Source organism: Xiphias gladius, chromosome 6 (assembly GCF_016859285.1).
Source record: "Xiphias gladius isolate SHS-SW01 ecotype Sanya breed wild chromosome 6, ASM1685928v1, whole genome shotgun sequence".
NCBI lineage: Eukaryota > Metazoa > Chordata > Actinopteri > Istiophoriformes > Xiphiidae > Xiphias > Xiphias gladius.
The window spans coordinates 25,298,080-25,321,163 of record NC_053405.1 but is presented as its reverse complement, the minus strand read 5'-3'; the positions used below and the strand labels follow the sequence as shown (position 1 = coordinate 25,321,163).

Sequence of the window (23,084 nt, the reverse complement as noted above, 5' to 3'; positions counted from 1 at the left end):
TGAAAGGGGTCCCATGAAGTGAATTACCCCACTAATTACACATAGACTCTACAGTTCCATTCAGCTCCTCCTATCATTTTAGTGTCTTTCAGCTCACTGTTTCAGTTTTATGGCCCAAAACGTTACTGTTTTGACTCACTCTCGCTGCTCTTGTCGGAATCATTTTCACCCCACGTAGACAGCTGTCTTCAGCATTGGTCCTGTGATAAACCCAATGTGCCTGACGAGCACAAAATGGCAGCCAGACAAAGTTAGCTACTAGCTGGAGAACATAGCGGAGCATTTAGCAGCTAAAAATGAGATACACTGTACATTAGGTAGAACACAGCACATTAGAAGGCTAATGCACATTTAAATGCTGCCTGTGAAAGTAAAATTCATTAACTGTTAAATGCATGTGATGTATGCACACCTTATATTTAAAGTAAGCCTATGTAGCTTTGGCTAAAGTGCTGCCAGTGTGTCCATAGGGGACATTACGGGATAATTGTAAATACCAAAACATAGTGTAACAGTAGCACAATTAGGGAAGTAATGCAATCATTGAACTAACTCAGTAATGTCAGTAATAGAGCAATATCTTTCTAAAGTTTGCTAGCATTAGTTTAACATCAGCCACTATACGCTAATGGTCATACCAGACCAAGTAAGGCTGTAGCAGCAAAAACTCCTGACTACTAATTTGAACAAGGATGCATTTACGATTGTTAATACGTTTCAATTTCCAATCTGAAGAAGTGGAATGCGTTATTTCTGATTTCAAAAGTTATGGTCCATCCACAGTCTATCAGTGTCAAAGTCTCACCCACTGTGGACTTGAGAGATGGTTCTAAAATGTTTGTGTTTCTTTCCTTCATTGAGAATGGAAGCTGTGGTCATCTTGAATTCATGGTGGACATTCCACCAGTTGACGCATTTTTTATAGGGGAAAATGAATCCAAATTTCCACAGAAACTCAACAAAAAATTCCTGAGGCAAAATCCACTTTACTGCTTTATATCTATGCTCTGTGCATTCCAAACTGACGTTTCTTTGCCAAAATATGGCTAATACACTCCACTGAGTGACATAACCCTCCTTGAAGCTCAGAATTTCCATTAGAGACCATGTCTTTAGCAAAATTTTAGCAAAGATGTGACTCTGGAATATACTTAACACACATACAGGCAGTAGAGTAGTAGCGTATACTGTAGGGGTGGTTGTGGATGTTTCAGTGGTTATTGGAGAAAAAATTGGCATCATTGGAATCTATTATAACTTTCCCCATACGCTTCTCTATGAAGAAAGAAAGTACAAACTTCCATCAGAACCACCAATAGAACTTCAAACATTTTCTAAATTAAATGAAATTCATTACATTGAATTTTGGAAAGTTTTAAAGCTGCACTAATCAATATGTTTATATTAGTTAAGGATTAAATGTATATAGGTTTTATACTGGTGATACTGTATATAGCCTTGGCACTATTTGTGACAACATTATTATATTTCAGGATACATCATAAATGACAATATTTCTTCACAGGGATGGACTCAGTGTCCACAAATCCAGAGCTCAGTCTTTCTGTCTTAATGCTAATGTTCTACAATTTTTGAACTGAATACACCGAGTAAATTCTTAATGGGTTTTACCATGAACACAATGTCTTCATGACATATTCACTTAACCTCACACTACGGACACAGTATAGCCCTGACAATCAGTTTTTCCTTATTTATTCAGAAAATCAGTCTCGTGACAGACAAACATCAGTAACGCTGTAATGTATGCTCTACTGTATGTTCTATACATCAAATCCGAAGCAAATGAAGAAATACTTGGGCTTTCAGCCAAGCCTCATCATCAACAGATGATCTTGTTGTACATGATGTAAAATCAGACTCACAATAGTTACCGGTCTCTAGACTGTGATGAAGCAGAAATTCTTAGAATATGGTTATATGAGCCTGTAATGTCACTCTGTGCAGGAAAGTTGGAGTGGAGTGCAAATATAAATGTAAACTCTGATAATGTGATGTCTGAATTATCCCTGTACAAGTTGAACATTAATTTCTATGTAACTAACTCTATTACTTATATGGAAGTTTTTTTTTTTATATGTGTTTTCTCTTGAGTAAATTTCCAATCAGCTTTTACATGCAAAAATTCTTCCGTACACTTTGCCTTTTAATGTAAATATTTTTGCCTTCCTTCTTCCCCCTGGTGAGCTGGGGATGGCATTCCATAGATGCCACACATTTTCCTCCTGCTGCCTTTACTTGTTGTAGCCGAGTGCCACTTTTCGCAGTTCAGAAAAACTGCAATAGTAAATCTCCAACTGTTGAATACCTTTTTCAGCTAGGACTCATGTAGCACACTAGGGTCATTTAGTTGCCATTAATTTGGTTCCATTTGTGCTCAGACAGATCACATTTCAGATATGTCATCCTGCCTCTATTGCATTACTTACAAGACAAGAGCCCCCACCAAACCTTGAGTGATGTAAAGGGGTTCTGTAGGTGAGAGGTTATGATTACGTGACTCCAGGCAGTGCCAAGTTTGAAGAAGGGGGAGATTCATTCCTAGAGACGCTCAAGTGTCCTAAACTCATCATCATCCAGGGTGGATGAAGAAAAATTAGTATGTGTATGCATTCCACACACATCTGGACTCTTGCAGGAATTACTGTGATTGTTGTCAGGATTGTTTCATTTATCAGCATGATTTCACCACTTTGACTTCCAGGTAACTGTGAATAGTTCTCACTTAACCAAACCATCAGTCATTGCGGATCAAGAACAGATGTCAGTGAAGCAGGCTTGTTCTGGGATAATGAAGTTTTGTTGCTTGTTGGACATGGTCAGTAAACTGTAGGTTCATGAAATAATGTACATTCTTTACATTCTGTCTTTACATTTGTTTCAGTTTACTCTGCTTATATTCATGTTGCCTTTGTGGTTATTGCACTTTTAAAGTCACTATTTGTATCTTAATGTGAGTAAACCAATGTGTCTGGCAGCAATAGAGGGGACAATTGGTAACAAATCATCTGTCTCCTTTTGGAGGCTTTTGAGCATATTTTGCACTAAAAGCCTGCATGAAATACTTAGAAAAATAACCGTGGAGCTCTGTGTTTTGCCTTAATTTCCATGGAGATTCCAAAACTTCCTGCCTACAGCAGCCATGGAATGTGCCCCCACCCCCCTTAACTTTTCCACATAAATCAGGGCACCGTCCTCTAATTTTAGGGCTGTTGCTGAGATGAAGAAAGCCTCTCAGATAGCAAACCATTTGCAGCAAATTTTTAAGTCTGTGTCACTTGCAGCATTGTGTGGCTGGTAAGCCAAAGGCATGAAGGTGTCTTGCCCCTGGTGTTGACTTGGGCCGAGCAGCAGCAAAAGGGCCACACCTGTTCTGCTCCTCTGACACCGCTCCACTCCTTACCTGTCATCCACCCCTCATTCCTTTCTGTCACTTTAAGCTGTTCCTTTATGAAAATTTTCATGTCACAATAAGAAAAAATTAGTATTTTCTCTCCTTTTTTTAATAATTCTTGTTGTATTGTACTCGTGCTGCACTAATCAATATTTCTATATTAACAGTGAGCCAAATGACTACAAGCAATGTGAATAAATCTCATGTTGACAAATCCATAGATAATTAGCGCCCAGCTCTACAGAGTGTTTTAGCGTCCTTTATTGTTTTGATTTTACGACCCACAGCTTTACTGTTTTGGTTCTCACCACTCTCATTAGTGTCGTTTCAAGCTGCAGCAGGCAGCTGTTTTCAGCTAAAAAGCTACTGTGTGCTACCTGCCCTGCCTACCCCACAGCAGGCGGACAAAGTTAGCAAAAAGCTGGTGAACATAGGGCCAGATATTTCCCTCAACAGAGCTAACAGGAGTTTGAATATTGAGCTTGCATCCATCAAATTCCCAGACACACTTTAAAAAGAACACTAGTGTTGCTCCATATTTTCTGGATGTGTAATTAGGCAATCGTTTCCTAACAAGTTTGCCATAGGGACTTTATGCAATGATAATATGTCAGTGTTGCGTTTAGAGGTTGTTCTGCTTCCTCCAAGTGGCTGAAAAATCAGTTAATACTGCTTTAAGTTGGGTGACATCAGTTTCATTCTAATACTTACTGTTATTTGGCTGACTATTCAACGGTTTAATGCGGTAAAATCCCAAATAAGACGGCACCAGGGAGGCCTCGCATGGCTAAAGCTTGAGTATTTAATCATTATTGTGCATTGAAATTAGAGTAAAAATACGTTTGCACAGCTTTGAAAGTGTTTGACATTTTAAAGCTGCTCAAATAATTATGTTTATAATAACAATGGGTCAAATGACCATGTGTGATGCAAAAGGTACCGATTGTAGTGACGAAACCACAGAGAACTATCAGCCAACTCTTCATTTCCCCTCAGCTCTATGGAGGATTTTAGTGACATTCAGCTCATTGTTTTGGTTTTAGTGCCTCCAAAACACTTAGGACAGTGTCCTTTGTGAAACATGCATGGGGCACCATGTTCACCATTGCTGTGTGGCTGGCTAGAGTCTAGGACAGAGTGATTTCCAATGAATGAGCTGAGCTGCACAATCCAGAAAGACTGATTCACTGTAGGAAAAGGAATGAGTTGATCAGTCAAAATGTTCTGTGTCCGAAGCAACAGTGAGAGAGATGTGATGTGGAGGATGATCTCCAGAGTAAATGAGCACACTGACAGCTGAGTCAGTGGTAAAGACTTGACACTGTGAAGCCAGGTGCAAGCTACTTACCTGTGAAAAGTCATTTTTTAAAAGTGAAATGACAGAGATCATTCAGAAGAAAAGAGGCTAAAGAGTTCACGCTAAGAAGAGGAGTTAAAGGGTGGATAAATCAGTGTAACTATGTGAGCCACAGGCAGTATGTTTTCCCCCGAAAAATCCCCTGTCAGCAGACACATGTTAATACTTGGGTGTCACACTAGTTTAGTCTCAGCTTGCCTCATTCTGTGCAAGTTATACCCACATTTGAAAACATTTTACCCATATCTTCTTACTTCTCCAGGAAAATACATTTTGCTGCAGCTACACTTCATGACAACCCACATCATTTTCTTACCCAAGTCAGCAGTACCATCCAAAGAATGCCTGTCATGAGGGTTTCACAAGTTCCCAGTTAAAGCAGCACACCAACAGGTGTACAATATCTGAATGAAGGAGTGACTGAGCGAGCACAGCTGGGAAGTTTAGTGGTCATGCCTCAGTATGCAGGAATGTTTTATATAACCCTTTATGGCCCAGGTGTATGTAAATGATGATGTAAGTATGCACTCAGATGCTGAAAGGTCAGTGATATTAAGATAATCATGAATGACTGTTAACTGATATTGGCAGGGGCAGAGCAGAGAGTGTTCCTCTTTTCCTTTCTTTTTGCTCAATATTTAAACCTTCAAAGATTCACAGTGTATGAAACAGCCATAGATTGTGCAGAACCACAATAAATGTGTTATGTCTGCAAATTTACATTGTAAAGTGAGAATTCTGTTCCTTTTCTAGACTTTAAATAAAAGGGCCCTTTTCTTGATACAATTAAGTAAAATTCTTATTAGTAAAGTTGACATTTAGATGGTTTTTTTTTCCAATTAAATCATATTCCTTCAAAACTCTATAACTTTCGATCCATATAAATCTGTTTCCAAAGATGATTCTTCATTGCTGGTCAACCAATTAATTATTTTTCTCTTGCACTTTTAACCCTTTTCCCCAGATGGCTTTTATGTCAAATCTGGACAAGATGCCCACAGTTTACGGTTCAAGAGCTGAAAAGCCCCAGGGAGTTTGCTTCTCTCGATCCGCTCAGATGTCCCTATGTAAGGGCATGTGACACAGATATTACACAGGGAAATACTGTAGCTGTGGCCAGTAGACGTGAAGATAATCAGAGATATAATCATCTGAATAACTGAAGAAATGGTGGAACTGAAAGCAACTGAAACACAGGGAATCCCCCAGACAGGGACACGTTACATGGTCATACACACTGTCAATCGCTCTTTGACCGCTGACACCATCTCCGGAGCTGTAGTAGTGATGCGAGGAATGGAACTCAGCACCCAGGTCCCCAACATTTGGCGGGCCCTCAGAAAGCCTGGAAATTTCCTGAAAACCTGAAAATTGTTTTTCTTTTATAATTATTCTTTTCATGATAAGCATTATAAATAAAGTATTACTGTTGACTCAATACTCTGACAGTATGTTTCTAGTATTATACAATACATTTATAAATGTGTGTAATGTATAATGTACAGACCATCTGAAATGTGCTAGAAGCACTGCATTATGGATGACCCTAATGACCACTACAGATACATGTGTTTACTTGTTGCCACACCAGTGTCTACACCCACAGTCTCTCTCCTTTGCTTTCTAAACCCATTGGGCAGGTTGTTTCCCTCAGTGGCAGGTGAGGGAAAAGCAGAACTAGCTGCTGGAAGATTTGCAGCAACTCCACATTATGGCATATTATAACATATTATATTATGTTATAATATGCTATAATATAACATGATGTTTGGAAAAAGCTAAAATGATGGTTGATTAACCTAACAGCTGCTGAGCTGTTGTGTAACAATGATTGTATTTTTGTTTAATTTTTTGTTCCTTCCTTTTTTTATATTGTGGTTTATTGTTTATTATCTTTCATTTTTCTTGCTTTGTTGTCAACTAAAAAATGTTCCTTTGCCTTTTACCAGCGCTAAATATGAGTTATTTCTGGATAAAAATGTGAAAATTTGCCCAGTTGTTTTACTTTTCATTAAAAAAAGTGCATCATGCTGTAGTTATACTGGATATTACATATGTTTGGACTTCTGCAAATAAAGCACACAGTCCGTATGTCAGCAAAACCAAAGAATGCTGTTGTGAAGCCAGTTAGGAAACACCATTTCTGCCATAAAGACTCACAATAATGCTGCGATTAGATGAAAATGCCAAAACCATGCTTCAGTCAGAGGTTATCTTGGCTACTTTTTGATTCTTTTATTCTTTTTTGTTCCTCTTGTTTAGTCGCTGTTGCCAGCAAGAGCCACAAAGTTCACAACATTCAGGTGGAACTCTGGACCATTCTTCTTTACTGAACTGCATCAGCTCAGCCATATTTTTAGGTTGTCTGGTCTGAACGGCTCTTCAGGTCGTTCCACAGCATCTCTTCAAGGTTCAGGTCAGAGGTTAAACTGGGACAGAACAATCGCCGAATAACACAACTCCAGATAAATGACAATGTCGCTCCACAACTGCTGGATGTTCAAACAAGCAACTGTTTGCTCATTACTTCACCATATTAACTTAAAAGTTGATGTTCTGTTAACTTGCTTCTGCTGCCCCCCCAAAATCAGTTATTGCAGGTTTAAGCTAAGTATTGATTTATGTTGGGGGGGCCTGCTTTTTGTCCCCCAAAAGACACAATTCACAATGTGTCTGTGTGAACAAATGAAAAACTTTCTTTGCCTGTTATGAGAACTAATCACCAGATGGGATTCTTACCAAGACTTTTTGGTTGAAAACTGCCTTGAATTTTTTATTTTATTTATTTATTTTTTGTCCTTTTTAAAAGTAGATTAAAAGTTGAGCAGACAGATTGTTTTGAATTTCTTGAATTACCGTGCACCTCAGATGTTTTCTGTTTTGTCTCGTGTATAATGTGTGTGACGTGTTAAGTCTCCGGGGATTGTGGAATGCTGTTCCACTGGCATTCACAGGGTAAAATAATAAACAGCCACCAGAAAACTGACTGGCAGTTAGTATGTATTTGTTTACATTGTTCTCATGAAGATGTATATGGAATATATGAATCTTTTTCTGAAAGATGGTTGCTCCTGAGCACAATGGGTTACATACTTATTCATTAGCCTGTGCTTCTTGCTGGTGCATAGTAATGGCTTGATCTGTGGCGGAATGGGAGCGTTATGTGGCCAGTGGAGGCTTGAAGGATGCTGCAGTTGTCAAAGAAAGACGTTAGATGATCCGGGAGGAACAATGAAAACAAGTTCAGTAAGAAGGAAGCAAAATGATAGAAATAGAAAGAGAATAGCTAAGTTTGACATAGTGTTGTAGACTCTGAGCTCAACCTCTGTTTTAAGCATCTTTTCTGGTCACGTTGCAAATCAGAGGTGTCCAAACTTTTCATTCCAGGACTATGGAGAAAAAGTATACTTCTGGGCAACGAGCCTCATAATTTAACTGACTATCTCAATCAGCAGGTTTTTTTAAGCACTTTGTGCTGCACACTTGAATTGGCAGTAAGATGATTTTAGCACCATTCATTTTTGGAGACTCAAAGTACATCGCTGAGGTGACTGTCAGTCATCTTGGACCTCGGTCTGCTCTTGTTCAGCGTCACAAGAGAAAATGTTTGCTCACATTATTTATGAAAGCCAAGTAAACTGAGCATGCTTTTGGCATGGCGTCTCATGTGGGGATATCCGGACGTTTCCAAACCCCTGTGCAACTGTGACAGGGGGCGTTGGTGGCGACTTCAGAGATCATCATCACATTTATTTCAGTTAGCTCCAGCTGCATGTCCTCCTGTACTCCTTCCACATCAAGAGAGAAAGACTTTGAGAACTGCATAGTTAGTAACTAAGTCAGTAACAGAACATAGTCAGTAACTAAGTGTTATTGTAATTTTGTCATACAGGACATCCACTGCAAAAACTTGTAGTTTACAGTACAATGCTGTAATCCTGGACATGTATTTTATTTATATACTACATATACATTATATTTAATATATTCTCTGCACTAAAAATGTATTGCTATTGCACTGTTATGAAGACAAATGTTTATTTGAAACACCAGAAATGTAGAAAAACATTGGCAGGTTCGGCAGAAATGCACAAAACCCTCTGTACAACATTCAAAAATACACTTAAGATAATAAGAAAAATGTATATTAATATGAACAAAACTCATTTCAATATTTCTGTACCAAACTGCATTTACAGTAAAATTTGCATGATCGTTACTGCTGTGGAAAACTGATGCTAAAATAAAGTAATTTAAAAGTTGACAGCTATATAGCAGACCAGAAAAGAAATCATTCTCAAACAGATTTGAATGCTTTTAGCAAGAAACAAAGAAGAAAGCAACAATATCTAGTACAGTCAGTAAATATTGGGATGGTGACACAAATTGTTGTGTTGGCTCTGCATTCCAGCGCATAGAATCTGAAATAAAATGATGATAAACTTGAACATCCCAGAATAAAACAACAATATAATGTACATAATACAATAGTATAAGAGGGGCTGCTTTAATGAATAGTTTTGATCCTTTGAGTACATTTTGCTTATAATACCCTACATACTTTTACTTAAGTAAAGTTTTGAATGCAGGTGTAGATTTAACATTGTAGTATTTCTACTTTGACTTAGGTAAATGGTCTGAATACTTTTTACTTGACACTGCCACCTCTGTGTGTGAGACGGAGACAACAGCGACAGAGGAAATTCAGCAAATTCAGAGTAGCACTGGAAATCTCCCTCTCCCTCTGGCCCTCTCTTCATCCCTCCCCCGAGTGCCCCATCTCCATCATCCTCCCTCCATCTAACCCCTTTTTTTTATTTTTTTTATCCCACACGCTTTCAGTCGCCTCTCACGGTCTGTCTTTCTACCCCTTTTGTCTCCCTCCTTCCCCTTTACATCCCTCGAAGTCTCCTCTGATCTCACTGCTCATCCGCTCTGGCACACTTTCTCTCCCGCTTTCTCTTTCCTTGTCTCACCCAGACTTGTAGATGCTATTTCTTTAGGTTTAGACAAGTAAGGCAAACTACCAAGACCCTGAAACTGACGCAGATGAATGAACAAAAAGGAAAAGGGCCAATTAAAAAAAAAAAAAGAAGGTCTTTTTATAAGCTTAACAATTTTCCTTCACACACACCTAACCTGTAGGTCAAAGCCATTGTCAGATCCGGCGACATTTCCGCGGTTGGCTACCGCCCTCTAGTGTTGTATTTAAGGCACTGCGCTGCCTGCCACTAGCGCACTGGGCGGGCTCAGACGTTCAGCATCAGTCGCCAGAGCGCGCAGCCAGTTCCTTTCAGCGTGTAAAGCGGAAGAGTCTCGGCGGACCGTCACAACCTGCAAAGCGATGGTCACGTGACAGGCCGCGATACGTTTTGCTAGTACTACCTCTGCACTTTTGCTGAAGTATAATTCTGAGTTCGGTATGTGGACTTTGCAGGATTGTTCGTTTAACTTGAGGAAAAGGCCCAAGTAAAATCTGATGTACAGAAGATTCGAAGAACACCGTTAAAACACTAACACAACATTGTGATGGTTTCCGCAGTCGGTGGTGGTCCCCTGGCAGTAAACATGCTGGCAGACCAGCGCCAGTGCTGTACCGGCTGCCACTGCCGACCACGTCTTGCAGGTCGCAGCGATTCCCCTAGGTTTTTCCTCTACTCTTTCCCCTCGCTGTTCGAGTCTAGGTCGGTCAAAACATTTCCGGAGCTCCCATTGGTAAGCGAGCTGGGAGTCTCTTCTCTGATTGGCAGGACGAAGCGGGGAGGTCCAGTTCTTTCTGAGCGTTTTTCCGGCTTACATGTTGGAAAAAAGAAAAGACGAATGGAAAAAACTGTAATCCAAAAAACGACCATTGCCTAGTAACTCCACGATACGGTAACGTCTGCACACGTACAGAAGCGTGTTTGTTTATTTAGCCCTAGGAAGTTTACGCCGCTGCACTCTTTAGAAAGTCCAGGATTTAGCATGAAAAGCAGGCGGCAGCAGGGTTAGCGATTCTAACGTTAGCCTGACGCTAGCTAAGGTAGCTGGCTAACAAGGTAGCTTTTAGTTTTAACGTTACAGTTAACGTTACCAGTGACCAGAGTTGTACATTATCTGACTGAGCAAATTGCTGTCAAAAAGCCATGTTTGTACCCGCATATTAACCTGATATTTGATAAGGAACGTTGCAGTTGTTGTCGATCAGGTTTGTCATGTTATTGCCCATAAACCGTTTATGTCAAACAAAGGTCCACAAAAATGTTCTTTTCTTGGTTTTCACATTCAGATGTATTTATATCAATTTTTACTAACACTGGTTGTTTAATGTTATCGACTTGCTCCAGGCTCCTTTGCTAGCTCGCAACGATAATATTCCGCAGCTCTCCATTAGCCTGTTTATGTACCCGCGCCGCCTGTTAAGGGTTAAACCGGTAGCTTTTTATTGTTGTAGTCCTTGTACAAGGTTAATTAATGGAATGCATTTCTTAACAGACGTTAAACCTTAATGATATCTTCAGTGTCCTTGGTACTGGATTTAATTTACAATTCTGACGCTATTTTAGGTCCTAGATCATTAAAATGAGTTCCCAGCAATTCCCCCGACACGGGCTGCCTCCTTCCAGCGGGGGAGCCCCTCAGATCCCTGCTGCTGGAAACCTTGTGTCTGTCAACCAGCCGTCAAACGCTCCAGGTAACTTACTGTCACTGAAATGGCCCAGAGGATACCTCACAAATGGAGAGGGAGACATATGTAGCTCGGTGTTTAAGTAAAAATTTTTTCCTTAGCCGGCGCAGATGCAGACAGCAGTCGGGACGCTGACCACGGGCAGCAGGATCATCCACCGGCCGGGGGAGGGGGGACCTTGGCGTTCAGAGATGACAAGCAGGAGACCATGGTGGTCAGACCTTACCCACAAGTGCAGACGCATGGCCAGCCGCAAGCCGCTCCCCAGACTGTGCCCATCCAGCCTGGCACACCTGTGACTGTACCTGCCCCCCCTGTCCATCTCCCACAGGGCCAGCCAGCAGTCCTAACTGAGGGACAGATGAAGGTGATGAATATGTATCTAACTGTTATCAGTTTTCATAAGCTTTGTATACATATTTATAGTACAATATGTAGTTTTATTACCATTTCCAGTTCGAGGTGAATACAGTTTAATTAAGTTGGCCAAGATATAATGCTTCAATCGGTTGTGGAACAATAAACTGCCGCTGACTTAGGTTTGATTTATTCACCCAGAAATTGCTGAGTTATAGTCGCGTCATGTTAGATAACCTTCCCGAAGTGGAAAGCTTGGTTGAACTGATTGTCTGGCCCTGAGTCGGGGCTAATAAGGAACCAACAGTCTGCAGTGATAATCTTGAAGTATGAAATAATTCTTCATGCCTTCCAGATAGAGCTGGACAAGTTACATTCGTTACAAAATGTGCTTAATATCACAAGGCTTAGTCTGCCTGGGCTTGTCCAGTGTCAACTGGTCCAGCACTGAAATCTGAGACAAAACTTGGCTGGAGCCAGTGGCTGATAAGCTCAAGAGGGGAGACAACGGAATGAACAGGAATACTTTAACTGCAAGTTGCAGTTCTGTTTTCAGTCTAAATGGGTAGAGAGGTTCCAGCGTAATGTAGTTCTTGTTGCTGTTCACCAAGAAAAATTTACAGTTAAGTTTAATTAGGGCCAGATACGCAATATTTAAACTTACAGTTACTCTATAAACATTCAGCAGTGTTCTACTGCAGTATGTTGTTCCTTTTGCAATTTGTTGGCTTCATTAAACATTGTTTTAAGCATTATTTTCAAGACCATTCAGGACTAAACACCAAAATTGTATTTGTTTTGTGTCTTCTTTTTATTTTTTAAGGCTGTCCTTAAGTCACCTTTGCCAAGTCGTCTTATTGCCCCAGCACCAGCTTCCAACCAGGCACATATCCCCATACCCCCCAAGGTGCCTGGTCACATAACTGTCACCATAGAGAGCAGTATTGCTACAACTCCGTCTATTCCTGTGGCAACCATCAGTGGTCAGCAGGTGAGTGCTCTGTACATTTGTTATCAGTGCATGTTACTGTCTGTTTCCTGCTGATTACTAAAGACCTGGACTGCTTTCATTGTGTTTCAGGGTCACTCCAGCAACTTACACCACCTGATGTCAGCTAACATTCAGATCATTAGGGGCAGTGCCCCTGCACTGCAGATCGGGACACCTGCCGTCCCCCCCCAGACCTTCACATCCCATTTACCCCGAGGTATGCATGATGGATTATCAGCAGTATGCCGGGCTTAATGTTTACTTGTCCTTGAAACAGTAGTCTGTTCACTCATTTGTAACAGTGCATTTCTCTTGGTTTGTGTATTTTTCTTCTGCTCTGTAGGGGCTGCTGCAGCAGCTGTTATGTCCAGCTCCAAAACTGTCCTACGGCCAGCCACTGGAGCAAGTGCGGGCCCCGGCCAGCCCACAGTGCAGCACATCATCCACCAGACTATTCAGGTATTCTGATGTCCTTTTACCTAAAGAAGTGTAGATATTGTGTTGGGCATTTGGAAACATTGTGTGTAACAGTGTCATCTCCCTCTGTCCACAGTCCCGCCCTGCTGTAACGACCTCTACAGCTGTGCTTCCAACTGTCGTGGCCCCCATCTCAGCAACTAGAACTCAGTCCCCAGTTATCAGTCCAACTGTTACACACTCTGCAGAGGTGGCACATGGGTAGGTAGCAGTGTAAGAGTTTAGTGACTAGGGCGTAAGCGGAGATGCTGCTTGTTGCCAAGTGCTTGCTCATGGGGGAATGTTGGGTCAAATATAACAATACAGAGTACGGTCTAGACCTTCTCTGTATGAAAAGTGCCCTGAGATAACCTCTGTTATGATTTGGTGCTATATAAATAAAATTGAATTGAATTAAATACTGGAAATGATTATAGGTCAGTAACTTTTTAATTTGATAGCGAGGAGTTTTACAACAAATGTGTAGACATGGGAACCGCCCTGGTGTGACTGCATGAAAAACTTTAATATTATCTATTAGTACACCATCCTCATGTTATGTCAGAGGTAATGGCCCTAGGCTGAACAGTTAAACTAAAGAGTTTTTATTCTATGTCAAGTTGTTTCACTTGAAGGATTTTTAGAGGCCTGAAAAGGTTAAAACAACTAGTGTTCAACAAGAAAAAGAGAGAGAAAAGTCAGAAAAAGTCAACTTTTTTTGTTTGCGTAAGTACTCAATATCATACAGATTCCTCCAGTTAGGTGACGGTTTGAAACCTTTTTCTTTGTGAAAGACCAGAAGACAATTAAACAATCCAAACTAAAACTGAACTTTTTGGATGACAATGTACTTGATCACTGGTTAATTGTGTATATCTGTTATGAAGACAAAACGGTATTAAATGATAGAAATGATACAGTTACGAAATGGGAATTGTTAGCCGGATATCCGGGTGTTAACCTGTACTTTATCACCACTGGTCCTACAGGGATGTTTTCTTTCCCTCTTGGCTGCACTAAAAAGGTCACAAATTTTTTTTATTTTTTTTTGACTCTTTCAGGCGTCCGGGGCTGACTATTCACCCCCCTCCAGCCACTGTCAGTATTCAGAGGCCTCAGACATCCCGTGACACCGCCGCAAGGATCACACTGCCGTCACACCCTGCAATTGGCGCTCAAAAGCCTCAGCCTCCGCACACTATGACACAGGTTACTGCTTGTTGATGGCGGCCTGCCAAAAATAATTTCATTTTTTTTACAGTGACTGAAATAATAGCTCCTTTTTTTTCTTCACAGAAGCCCATCTTCAGTACTGTGACACCAGTAGCTGCAGCAACTGTGGCACCAATTGTTGCCACTAACACAGTGCCATCAACCACCACAATTGGTATTGCCTTTTGTATATTAATATCTTTTAACTATGCACAATAGTTATGTTTGGCTAAAGGACCAAAAAAATCAGTTGCACTTTGGACAGTTCTTTTTTAACAAAGATTGCATATTTTGTTTTGCTCACGTTTAGGCACTGTGCCACATACACAAATGACCAATAGCACTATTGTCACCATGACAATGGCCTCACACTCCTCTCATGCTACAGCTGTGACCACCTCTGCCATCCCAGTTGGTAAGTTTGACACTTTGTCTCTCTTATTGGAAAACTGTTGTTATGCTTCATTCCGGGGTTTCCGCCGGTCCATAAAAAGTCTAAAATCTAATAATCTGAATTTTAGGCCTTAAAATGTCTTAAATACAATTTTTAAAGGTCTTAAAAATGGATCCGGTTATGAACGTTACTTTTATAAAGCTATAATTATATTATAAAAGACTTAGTTGCATTAACTTCAGTTTTGCTTTTAAATTTGTTTTTTGGGAAAAATTTGTATTAATCGAGCTGTAACAAAACTACAAAGAACAAAACCAACATGGAACCAATAAACACTAATGTAAACTGTGCTGCCCGGTCATAATTTTTCAGAGCACACTCAGCTAGTATGTCGTGATGTGGTGTGTGGGCTAACGTGGTGTATCCTCTCATCAAAAAAATAGCTGCTTCTAGAAGTAATAAGTTAAAATTGTTTCTGCTAACATAATTTTCATCTAAGATGGGTAAATGCAAGTTCGACGAGATCTGGCTCGAGAACAGCGCATTTAGTGCTTTTAGCTGAAGCATGTTGGAAATAAGGAATTTGAAATCCACTGCCCAATGTGCAAGAAAACGCTAAAATTTGGAACTTTAGGTATAAAAGCATTAGAGGCGAATGGGAAGTCAGAAAAACACAAAGCTGCCGTAAAAACCCATCAGCAAACACACACATTACTTTCGTGTATACACAGTTCTGTGTAGTCATGCTCGGTTGAGGGTTCATGTTGAAAGTGAATAAATTCAATTACTTTGCAAGTAATTCTGGGACTCCGATTGTCCTTCATATCCTTTGTACTTTTTTTTTGCCAGTATGGATGTGAAATAGGTCTTAAATTGCATTCACAATGGTTTTTACAAAGGTCTTAAAAAGTCTTAAAGTTAACTCTTTGTATCCTCCAGAAACCCTGCATACGCAGGAGGCCTAACCTTGTTCATTTTGCAGCAGGTTTTAGTGAACACTTGGTCTTAACCGTCCCTTGTTGTTCACAGCCAAAGTGGTCCCTCAGCCCATAGCCCACTCTTCATCCCGTGTGCAGCCCGACTACCCAGGAGAAAGAACCAACCTCATCCCCATCCAGGGCCATCGGTCATCTCCTAACCCCGTCACCATGGAAACAAGAAGTGACAACAGGTGAGCTCTCAGTGTTGGTGAATTGATTCTGACTCTGAGACTTTCATACCAGAAAAAACTGGACGTATGGTATTCCTGCAAAGATCTCCGTCTTACTGCCTACTTGCCCTCCCCCAATTGCACATATATGTAGCTGAAATCTAAAAGGAGATTGGCATATAGACCTGGAAGTAATGACTGGGTAAATGATGAGCAGTAATTAGCTGTTTCATGTGCCCCAATACTACTATACTTCACCAAAGGAAAAAAAATGGAGCGGTTGTGTTGTAATAATGAGTTCTGTATAAGTATACGGATATGGACAATATGAAGATTCATAATTATGAGATCCAAATCTTGTTATTATTAAGAAATGATTAATTAACCGCAAAAGCACAGATATTTTATTCGGATGATGATAAATCTTTGAATAATCTTGTGTATTTTCTTTTAAAGGCCTTCTGTGCCAGTGCAGTTCCAGTACTTCCTGCCAGCGTACTCCTCGTCATACCCTCTGACACACACCTACACCCCCATCAGCAGCTCTGTATCTACCATTCGCCAGTACCCTGGTAAGCAATACTGAGCAATGTTGTTTTACTGGCAGTCACAACTAACGACTTGGTCACATTCCATTTTAACAGTGTTCATCCGCAGTCAGCCCCGAAAAAGGACATGATGTCATGTTACTGACGCAGGAAGTAAATAAATATTGATCAGAGCGATCACAAACTATAAACAGAGCATGAGAGCGACACTCCAGTTTTTTGTCTGGTGGTGTGATAGTGTACCAAAAAGGGATGTGCGTGATAAGTCAACTAAACAATTAAACGTTGCTGCCCTCACTAGTCTGCACCAGAAATACGAGTCGTTTAAACTTATTATTAATGTTTTATAAATGTACAACACCAGTTAACTGTTGCATCTAAGATGTCACGCAGCCACTCGCCACTGGCTGGAGCAGCTGCGTGACTTATGTTATGTGCTAACATAAGTCACACTAGGCAACCCAATATGACATGATGTGCAGTGTTTCCCATTAGTTACTTACACTTTGGCGGCCTGTCAGTCTAATTTGTCCCACTTCTCAAAAAAAACAAAATAATGTGATAAAACATGCTAGAATAATAACTTCTCCATCCCCAAACACAGTGCAGCAGTGTACAGCTGGAAATCGCACACAAAAAAAACCACCAGGAAATGCGCACATGACTTTGTCCATTGTCTTTGCTTCAGTAGAAGTGAAAGGGAGATAGCGCAAGTATTCCTATACCAGAAATGTATTGTAACCAAGCCTTAACTGTTGCAAGTGTAAAGTGTAACATAGCCTTTATCATTTGACATATAAATACTTGGACTGTGACATATTGGCATTTTGGCAAAATATGCTGAACTATGCACTTCGGATGTAAAATGTGAAACTACAGTGTTAAAGATGTGACAATAGCATAACGACCTCATTTTAATTTTATGTTCCCTCTCAACAAGTCACTCCTCAAGCTCCGAGTTCAGCACTGCCCACACAGCCTGGAGTAGGCGTGGCCACCACTGTCCATCTAAACCACATGCAACTGATGGCGGTTGATCGGATTGGGCTGCCCTCTGCACAAATTAGCACCCAAGGGATCCAGCCGGCACCAATCGCTGCACAGGGCATCCAGCCTGCACCGATCGGAGTTCAGGGCCTGCACACGTCTGCGTCAATCACCACACAGGGAATACAGCAGGCACCTATAGTCACTCAGCAGCAGCAGCAGCAACCGCAATCTGAAGCTAAACCTGGTAATTACTAAATAGACACTGTGTCTTGGTGTTAACGAGGAGTTAACTGAGTTGTGGGCTGTTTGTAATGCATGCTTTATTTCATTCAGGGGTTGTTTTGGCTGATGGCTTTGTAGCTAGTCCAATCAGCAGCACATTCAGCACCACACAGCCAGTAGCCACCATGGTACAGGCACACGCCCAGGGAGGAGTAGGAGGAGCTCCCACCCTGGTCTCCTCCCCTAGACCCAGCATCCTCCGCAAGAAGCCCGCTACTGAAGGGTGAGTATAACACCAGCACATGAGACGTCTGGCCTTGCTCTTACCACTTTCCATTAGGCTTGTTCGTACAAGTGTTCCAAGTCAGGTTCAGTCTGCAAAACCTCGCTGTAAATTGCTGGTTTCAACCTGTTTATGAGTAGGAGCTCCTTTTGTGAGATGTGATGATTAAGATAATTGATTACCCAAAACTGCTCTATAAGACCAAGTGTTCTGCTCCGTTTTTCGGCAATTTTCATTCACATAAATAGTATCCAACAGTAAATAGAAGAATTTCACACTGCAGAGTGTGAAATCCTGTTGTCAAATATCAGCAGACGAAGCTATAACAAATTAAACTGCGTCAATAGTTGTATCAGAAACAATTGAAAATATTGACACAGCTGCCACTGACATGTCATTAGGAAAGTACTGTACTGAAGGAATTGTTTAATGGTTAGATGCTTAATAAAATAATATTTTACCAAAGGTGATGTTTCAGTAAATTAAAAAGCCATCATAATTCACTTATACAAGCCACCCAAGAACAGATCTGCTCCTACAAGTACTTGTATGTAAAAAGGTGTAGTGTTTCTACAGAGTATATCTTGCCTGTTTCTGGATCATTACAGGTTTGGTAAACCCCTTTCAGTGGCACACAGTCATTGTATAGCAGGTTGACAGTCAGCATTAGATTCTTCAAATAAAGTTTGACAAAACCTTGTTAAGTTCAAATAGGATGGCTAAATGTTTCCTTTTAGCAAACGAATTTGGCCTGTCTTTGTGTGTTTCAGTTGTGTTCGTAAGAACCTGATCCCTGCCCAACCCAGTGAAGCCAGCAGTGGCAGAATGGAGAGTGCCGTGAGAGGAGCAGGATCTCCCCGACCTGCAGGGTGAGTTCCTGTCAGATCGATCACATCCATGTCCGCATCCTGTCATTATGAGTTCTGGTATGAGCCTGTAACCTGACGCTTTCGATTCTTCTCTCAGTGTGAAACCCAAAGCCGAGGTGCACATGGCAGTAGCTCCTCCTGTCATGGCTACAGTAGAAGCACTACCTTCTCAGGGAGGAGAGCAGCAAGTGGTGTCCTCTAACACCCAACACCTTGCCCAAGCCATCCCCACCATGCTCGCCACACCGGGACCTGTACCTCCCTCCCAGCCCTCCACTGTGCTCTCAGCCCTTCCAGCAGCCATGGCTGTAACTCCCCCCGTCCCCGCTTCAATGGCCAACACTGTGGCCTCCCCCACTCAGCCTGCAGCCAGTAGCACTGCAGCTTGTGCTGCCAGCTCCGCCTGCCCAGATGTGAAAATTAAACAGGAGGTGGAGGCCATGGACACCCAGCCAGGTGAAGAGCATGTCTGTCTTCCAAATATCACCAGTGATGTTATCTGGGGAAAAAAAGAATGAATGTAAAGAAGCTCATAAGTTACTGATGTGTGCATCTCTTCCCCCGCAGATCCCAATGCAAACTTGTCATCGGCCCCTGCACTCACCACCCAGGCCTCCACCCTGAACACTCCTGCCACAGGAGATCTGATCCCTGGGGCCTCCCCAAGGAAGAAGCCCCGCAAGCAGCAGCATGTTATTTCTACAGAGGAGAGTGAGATGGTGGAGACCAACAGCACGGACGAAGAGAAGGTGCCAGGCAGGCCCATCACCGGCAGGGCTGAGAGGTGTGAATCTCCGCCAAGGGAATATGTTGGTATGTAATGTAATGGCTTCCATTGTCCCAGTCATGATGTTTGTTTGCGTTATCAGCACAATCACTTCTTTAATGCTTGTTTTTGTCTTTTAGATGAAGAAGGAGTGCGTTATGTGCCAGTCAGGCCTCGGCCACCTGTCACCCTTTTGCGGCACTACCGTAACCCCTGGAAAGCTGCCTACCACCACTTCCAGAGGTACAGCGATATCCGGGTCAAAGGTCAGTATCTTATTGCATACAGGCAAAAATACCTACATTTTATACAGCTAGTGGCTCTTTCTGTCTAACAACAAATCTTTGTTTCTCTCACAGAGGAGAAGAAGGGCACCTTACAGGATATGGCCAATCAGAGAGGAGTGGCATGCAGAGCACAAGGCTGGAAAATCCATCTGTGTGCTGCACAGCTCAGGCAGTTGGTGAGTGCTGGCCCCAGACCTGAAAAATATACGTCGTTGGTTTTACTAATCTCAGTGGTTCACTCAAAATTTTCGAGAGGTCTGGATAAAGGCTTTGTCCGTGGCTACTTCATATTATTTTTGTTTAGTCTTTATGTTGGAGAGAAGGTTATGTTAAACACTGTGCTACAATGTGACTGATGTGACCTAGAACACAATATAGTCATTATTTTTAGCAAACATTCAGTTGAGCAACTAGAATTCATTTCAGTAAAATTCTTCGTACCTAGATGTAATAGTGAGCTGTAGTAAGTAAAAATATGTAACCCATAAAAATTTGTTAAAACATTACAATGTAACATTTACTGAACAAAACAAGGTCACAGCTCGCTGACATTTTTACAACAATATCAACACAATTAGGTAAAATTCACCCCACCTAATAATGTAGATTGAACAATATACTCATTCCATTCATATTCAAACATGATGTGTTTGTTGCTTGAACTATAGTCGAGTTTGGAGCATGATGTGTACAGCCGCCTCTCCACCCTTCAAGAGGGCCTAATTCCAAAGAAGAGAGCGGGCGCTGATGATGACCTGCACCGAATCAACGAGCTTATACAGGTAAGGTTGTTTAGAACCTAAGAAGTTTCTCCGCTCAGTTATTTGCATTCATTGCTTAAAGTTGTCTATATAAATTAAATGGAAAGCAAGAATGATTAACTAATATAATAAACATTGTTTATTGGCCCAAACCAGATAATTCATTTTAAGAATTATGCTTATCCAGCCACATACTTTTACCCCAGTGAAAATGTGAACAATCGTTAATTCAGGTGGCGGTGGCAATAAACTGTGCACAATATTCTCAGATGAGCAAACCAAAACTGTACCCACACTGTGCAACCACAGCATGATTTTGGTGTTATTTTATACATGACAGCTAAGGCTGTTACGTTTTGCTGCAGGTTTTATTCTAAGGGTTTACTGTATTTTATGTTGTCAAGCTCATTTTTGTGGCTTTGATGTTTGTGTGGTCAGGGTAACATGCAGCGCTGTAAGCTGGTGATGGACCAGGTGACCGAGGCCAGAGACACCATGATGAAAGTGCTCGACCACAAGGAGAAAGTGCTGAAGCTGCTCAATAAGAACGGTGCCGTCAAGAAGTCCTCCAAACTGAAGCGTAAAGAACGGGCGTAAGCTGGACCTGCTCTTCTGTCACCAACCACCACTGTCCCCTCTCTGAAGGGGGTGAAGGAGCTGCTCAAAATTTGGTGCTATGATTTGCCACATACAATCGCACGCATCCTCCCTACCTGCCTGAGGGGACAGAGAGAGGTCACAGGAGGATTTCAAGAAGCAGAAAAGCCCTTGAGGAATAGGTTCTCATTAAAGACACAGCACACATATTGAGTGTGGAGCATTGTAGGTTGAATTAGAGTGGCCAACTGGATGGCCCTGTCACTGTTTCCCTCTTTTTTGTTCATTTTTGAAGACCCCAGAGACCATTTTTACTAACTTAGTTCCTGCCTCTTCTTCTAAGACAATGTTTGAAGCTGGCACATTGTGTATTTGTGATATTTGGCACTAGATGCAGATGCAGGCGCAGTAAATCCCTGTAAGTAATGAAAGTATTTCAGTTAAAGTGAACCACCCAAGAGTTATGGATGGGGTGAATCACAATCATTTTTAAGGAGTCCTCTAGCAAACTGTGTGTATACAGACTAAGTTCAATTGTGCTCTTTTCATCAATCTGTGCCTTCATTTTGTCAGTGTACATGAAACGGACAGGGAAATGTAAAAGCGGTTTCACATGCTGTCGAAATATTCTTAAAATAGAATTCAAAGAAAAAAGTGAGGCCAATTTCACCACTTCCCTTTTTTTTCTCTGAGGATCCTGCACCTGCAGTTTTTGAGTTGATTTGCTCATCTAGTATGGGATTACCTATCAGCCACAAGTTAAAGTGTAATCTAAAAGATAATGGAATACTTTCGTGGGTTGAGTTTAAAAAAAAAAAAAGTACTAAAAAGAACCTAAATGTGGCAAATTGAATTGATATGACATACGAAACAAAGCACTCACCTGTTGCCACAGGATAAATAGTGTCCTTAGATGGTTATCTGAAAGTAAAAACATACTGCATATGCATTTTGCCAACTTCACTTAACATTTAAAACTACCATGAACCATCCACTTAATCCAAAGTAAATGTTTGTCATGGTGGTAATAACATACTTTCATTTGGTTTCAGAAGATACAGTGCTTGATAGAGAGAGAGTGAGTATTCTTGTGTGATTAGGATGGTGGACTGAATTCATGTAAATCACTGTAAATGTGCTTTTGGTTTTTCCATTGACCTGGTTCTTTTCAAGTTTTGTACTCAATGAAACATTTTGTGCTGTGTGACGTGTGCCGCTTCATTTTGCAGTGTAACGATAATGACGTTATGAGATGAAGTGAGCCTGAAACATCCAGCTATTGTACATTGTTTTTGTCCGTGTAATTATAGTAAAGATACTTCAACAATACAAGGTACGCTGTTATTTCAATTCCAATGTCTGTTTTTAATGCTGTTATTCCTTACTTCTGGCACACCGGATAAACACACCACACCCTATGATAGATAATAAGACTGCAAGATTATTGCTTTACAGTAGTACCTGTGCTATCGTGGATCCTCTTAAGGACATTGACCTTAGCGTGTGATTATATTTCATTGTTAATAAATATTAGGAAGCAGCAATATACCCCACCAGATGATACCTGCTGTATAACCCCCGTTTTTATCTGCAGATGGAGATTGATTTGACAATATGGATTTACATCTTTTAAGGTTTTGCTTCTGGAAGTCTGTGTGGTGCAGACTGATCTTTCTAAAGTGAATTTCCCCTGTAGCGAGTATGGATGGTGTGAGCTGTGTTAACCAGTATGGTCACATTACCAGAGTGAGCCCAGTCGTTC

The 23,084-nt window shown here is 41.2% G+C and overlaps 1 protein-coding gene across 4 annotated transcripts; it reads left to right on the top strand.

Annotated features, from left to right (window-relative positions):
* The first annotated feature begins 10,082 nt into the window (after nucleotides 1–10,082).
* sap130a (Sin3A-associated protein a) lies at nucleotides 10,083–22,651 on the top strand. 4 transcript variants are annotated; one of them, XM_040129198.1, is made up of 21 exons: nucleotides 10,083–10,192; nucleotides 11,318–11,445; nucleotides 11,541–11,806; nucleotides 12,620–12,787; nucleotides 12,878–13,004; nucleotides 13,131–13,246; nucleotides 13,341–13,465; nucleotides 14,305–14,452; nucleotides 14,540–14,630; nucleotides 14,766–14,870; nucleotides 15,879–16,020; nucleotides 16,456–16,571; nucleotides 17,488–17,781; nucleotides 17,871–18,042; nucleotides 18,813–18,911; nucleotides 19,009–19,367; nucleotides 19,479–19,724; nucleotides 19,818–19,943; nucleotides 20,037–20,140; nucleotides 20,633–20,746; nucleotides 21,164–21,322. In XM_040129198.1, the coding sequence occupies exons 2-21, from the start codon at nucleotides 11,334–11,336 to the stop codon at nucleotides 21,320–21,322; spliced, it is 3,189 nt and encodes a 1,062-aa protein (XP_039985132.1). In that variant the 5' UTR covers nucleotides 10,083–10,192; nucleotides 11,318–11,333. The 4 variants fall into 4 exon arrangements, with proteins under 4 accessions (XP_039985132.1, XP_039985130.1, XP_039985129.1 ...); XM_040129196.1 differs by lacking the exon at nucleotides 10,083–10,192 and adding an exon at nucleotides 10,207–10,487; XM_040129195.1 differs by lacking the exon at nucleotides 10,083–10,192 and adding an exon at nucleotides 10,497–10,646 and having other exon boundaries at nucleotides 21,164–22,651.
* Nucleotides 22,652–23,084: the final 433 nt, after the last annotated feature.

Bases quoted from the DNA above. Each gene is read 5' to 3' on its own strand.
- sap130a (XM_040129195.1), top strand. From the start codon at position 11,334: ATGAGTTCCCAGCAATTCCCCCGACACGGGCTGCCTCCTTCCAGCGGG. The intron at 14,631-14,765 runs GTATTGCCTTTT...GCTCACGTTTAG, and splicing joins GCCATCAACCACCACAATTG to GCACTGTGCCACATACACAA. The intron at 16,021-16,455 runs GTGAGCTCTCAG...TTTCTTTTAAAG, and splicing joins GAAACAAGAAGTGACAACAG to GCCTTCTGTGCCAGTGCAGT.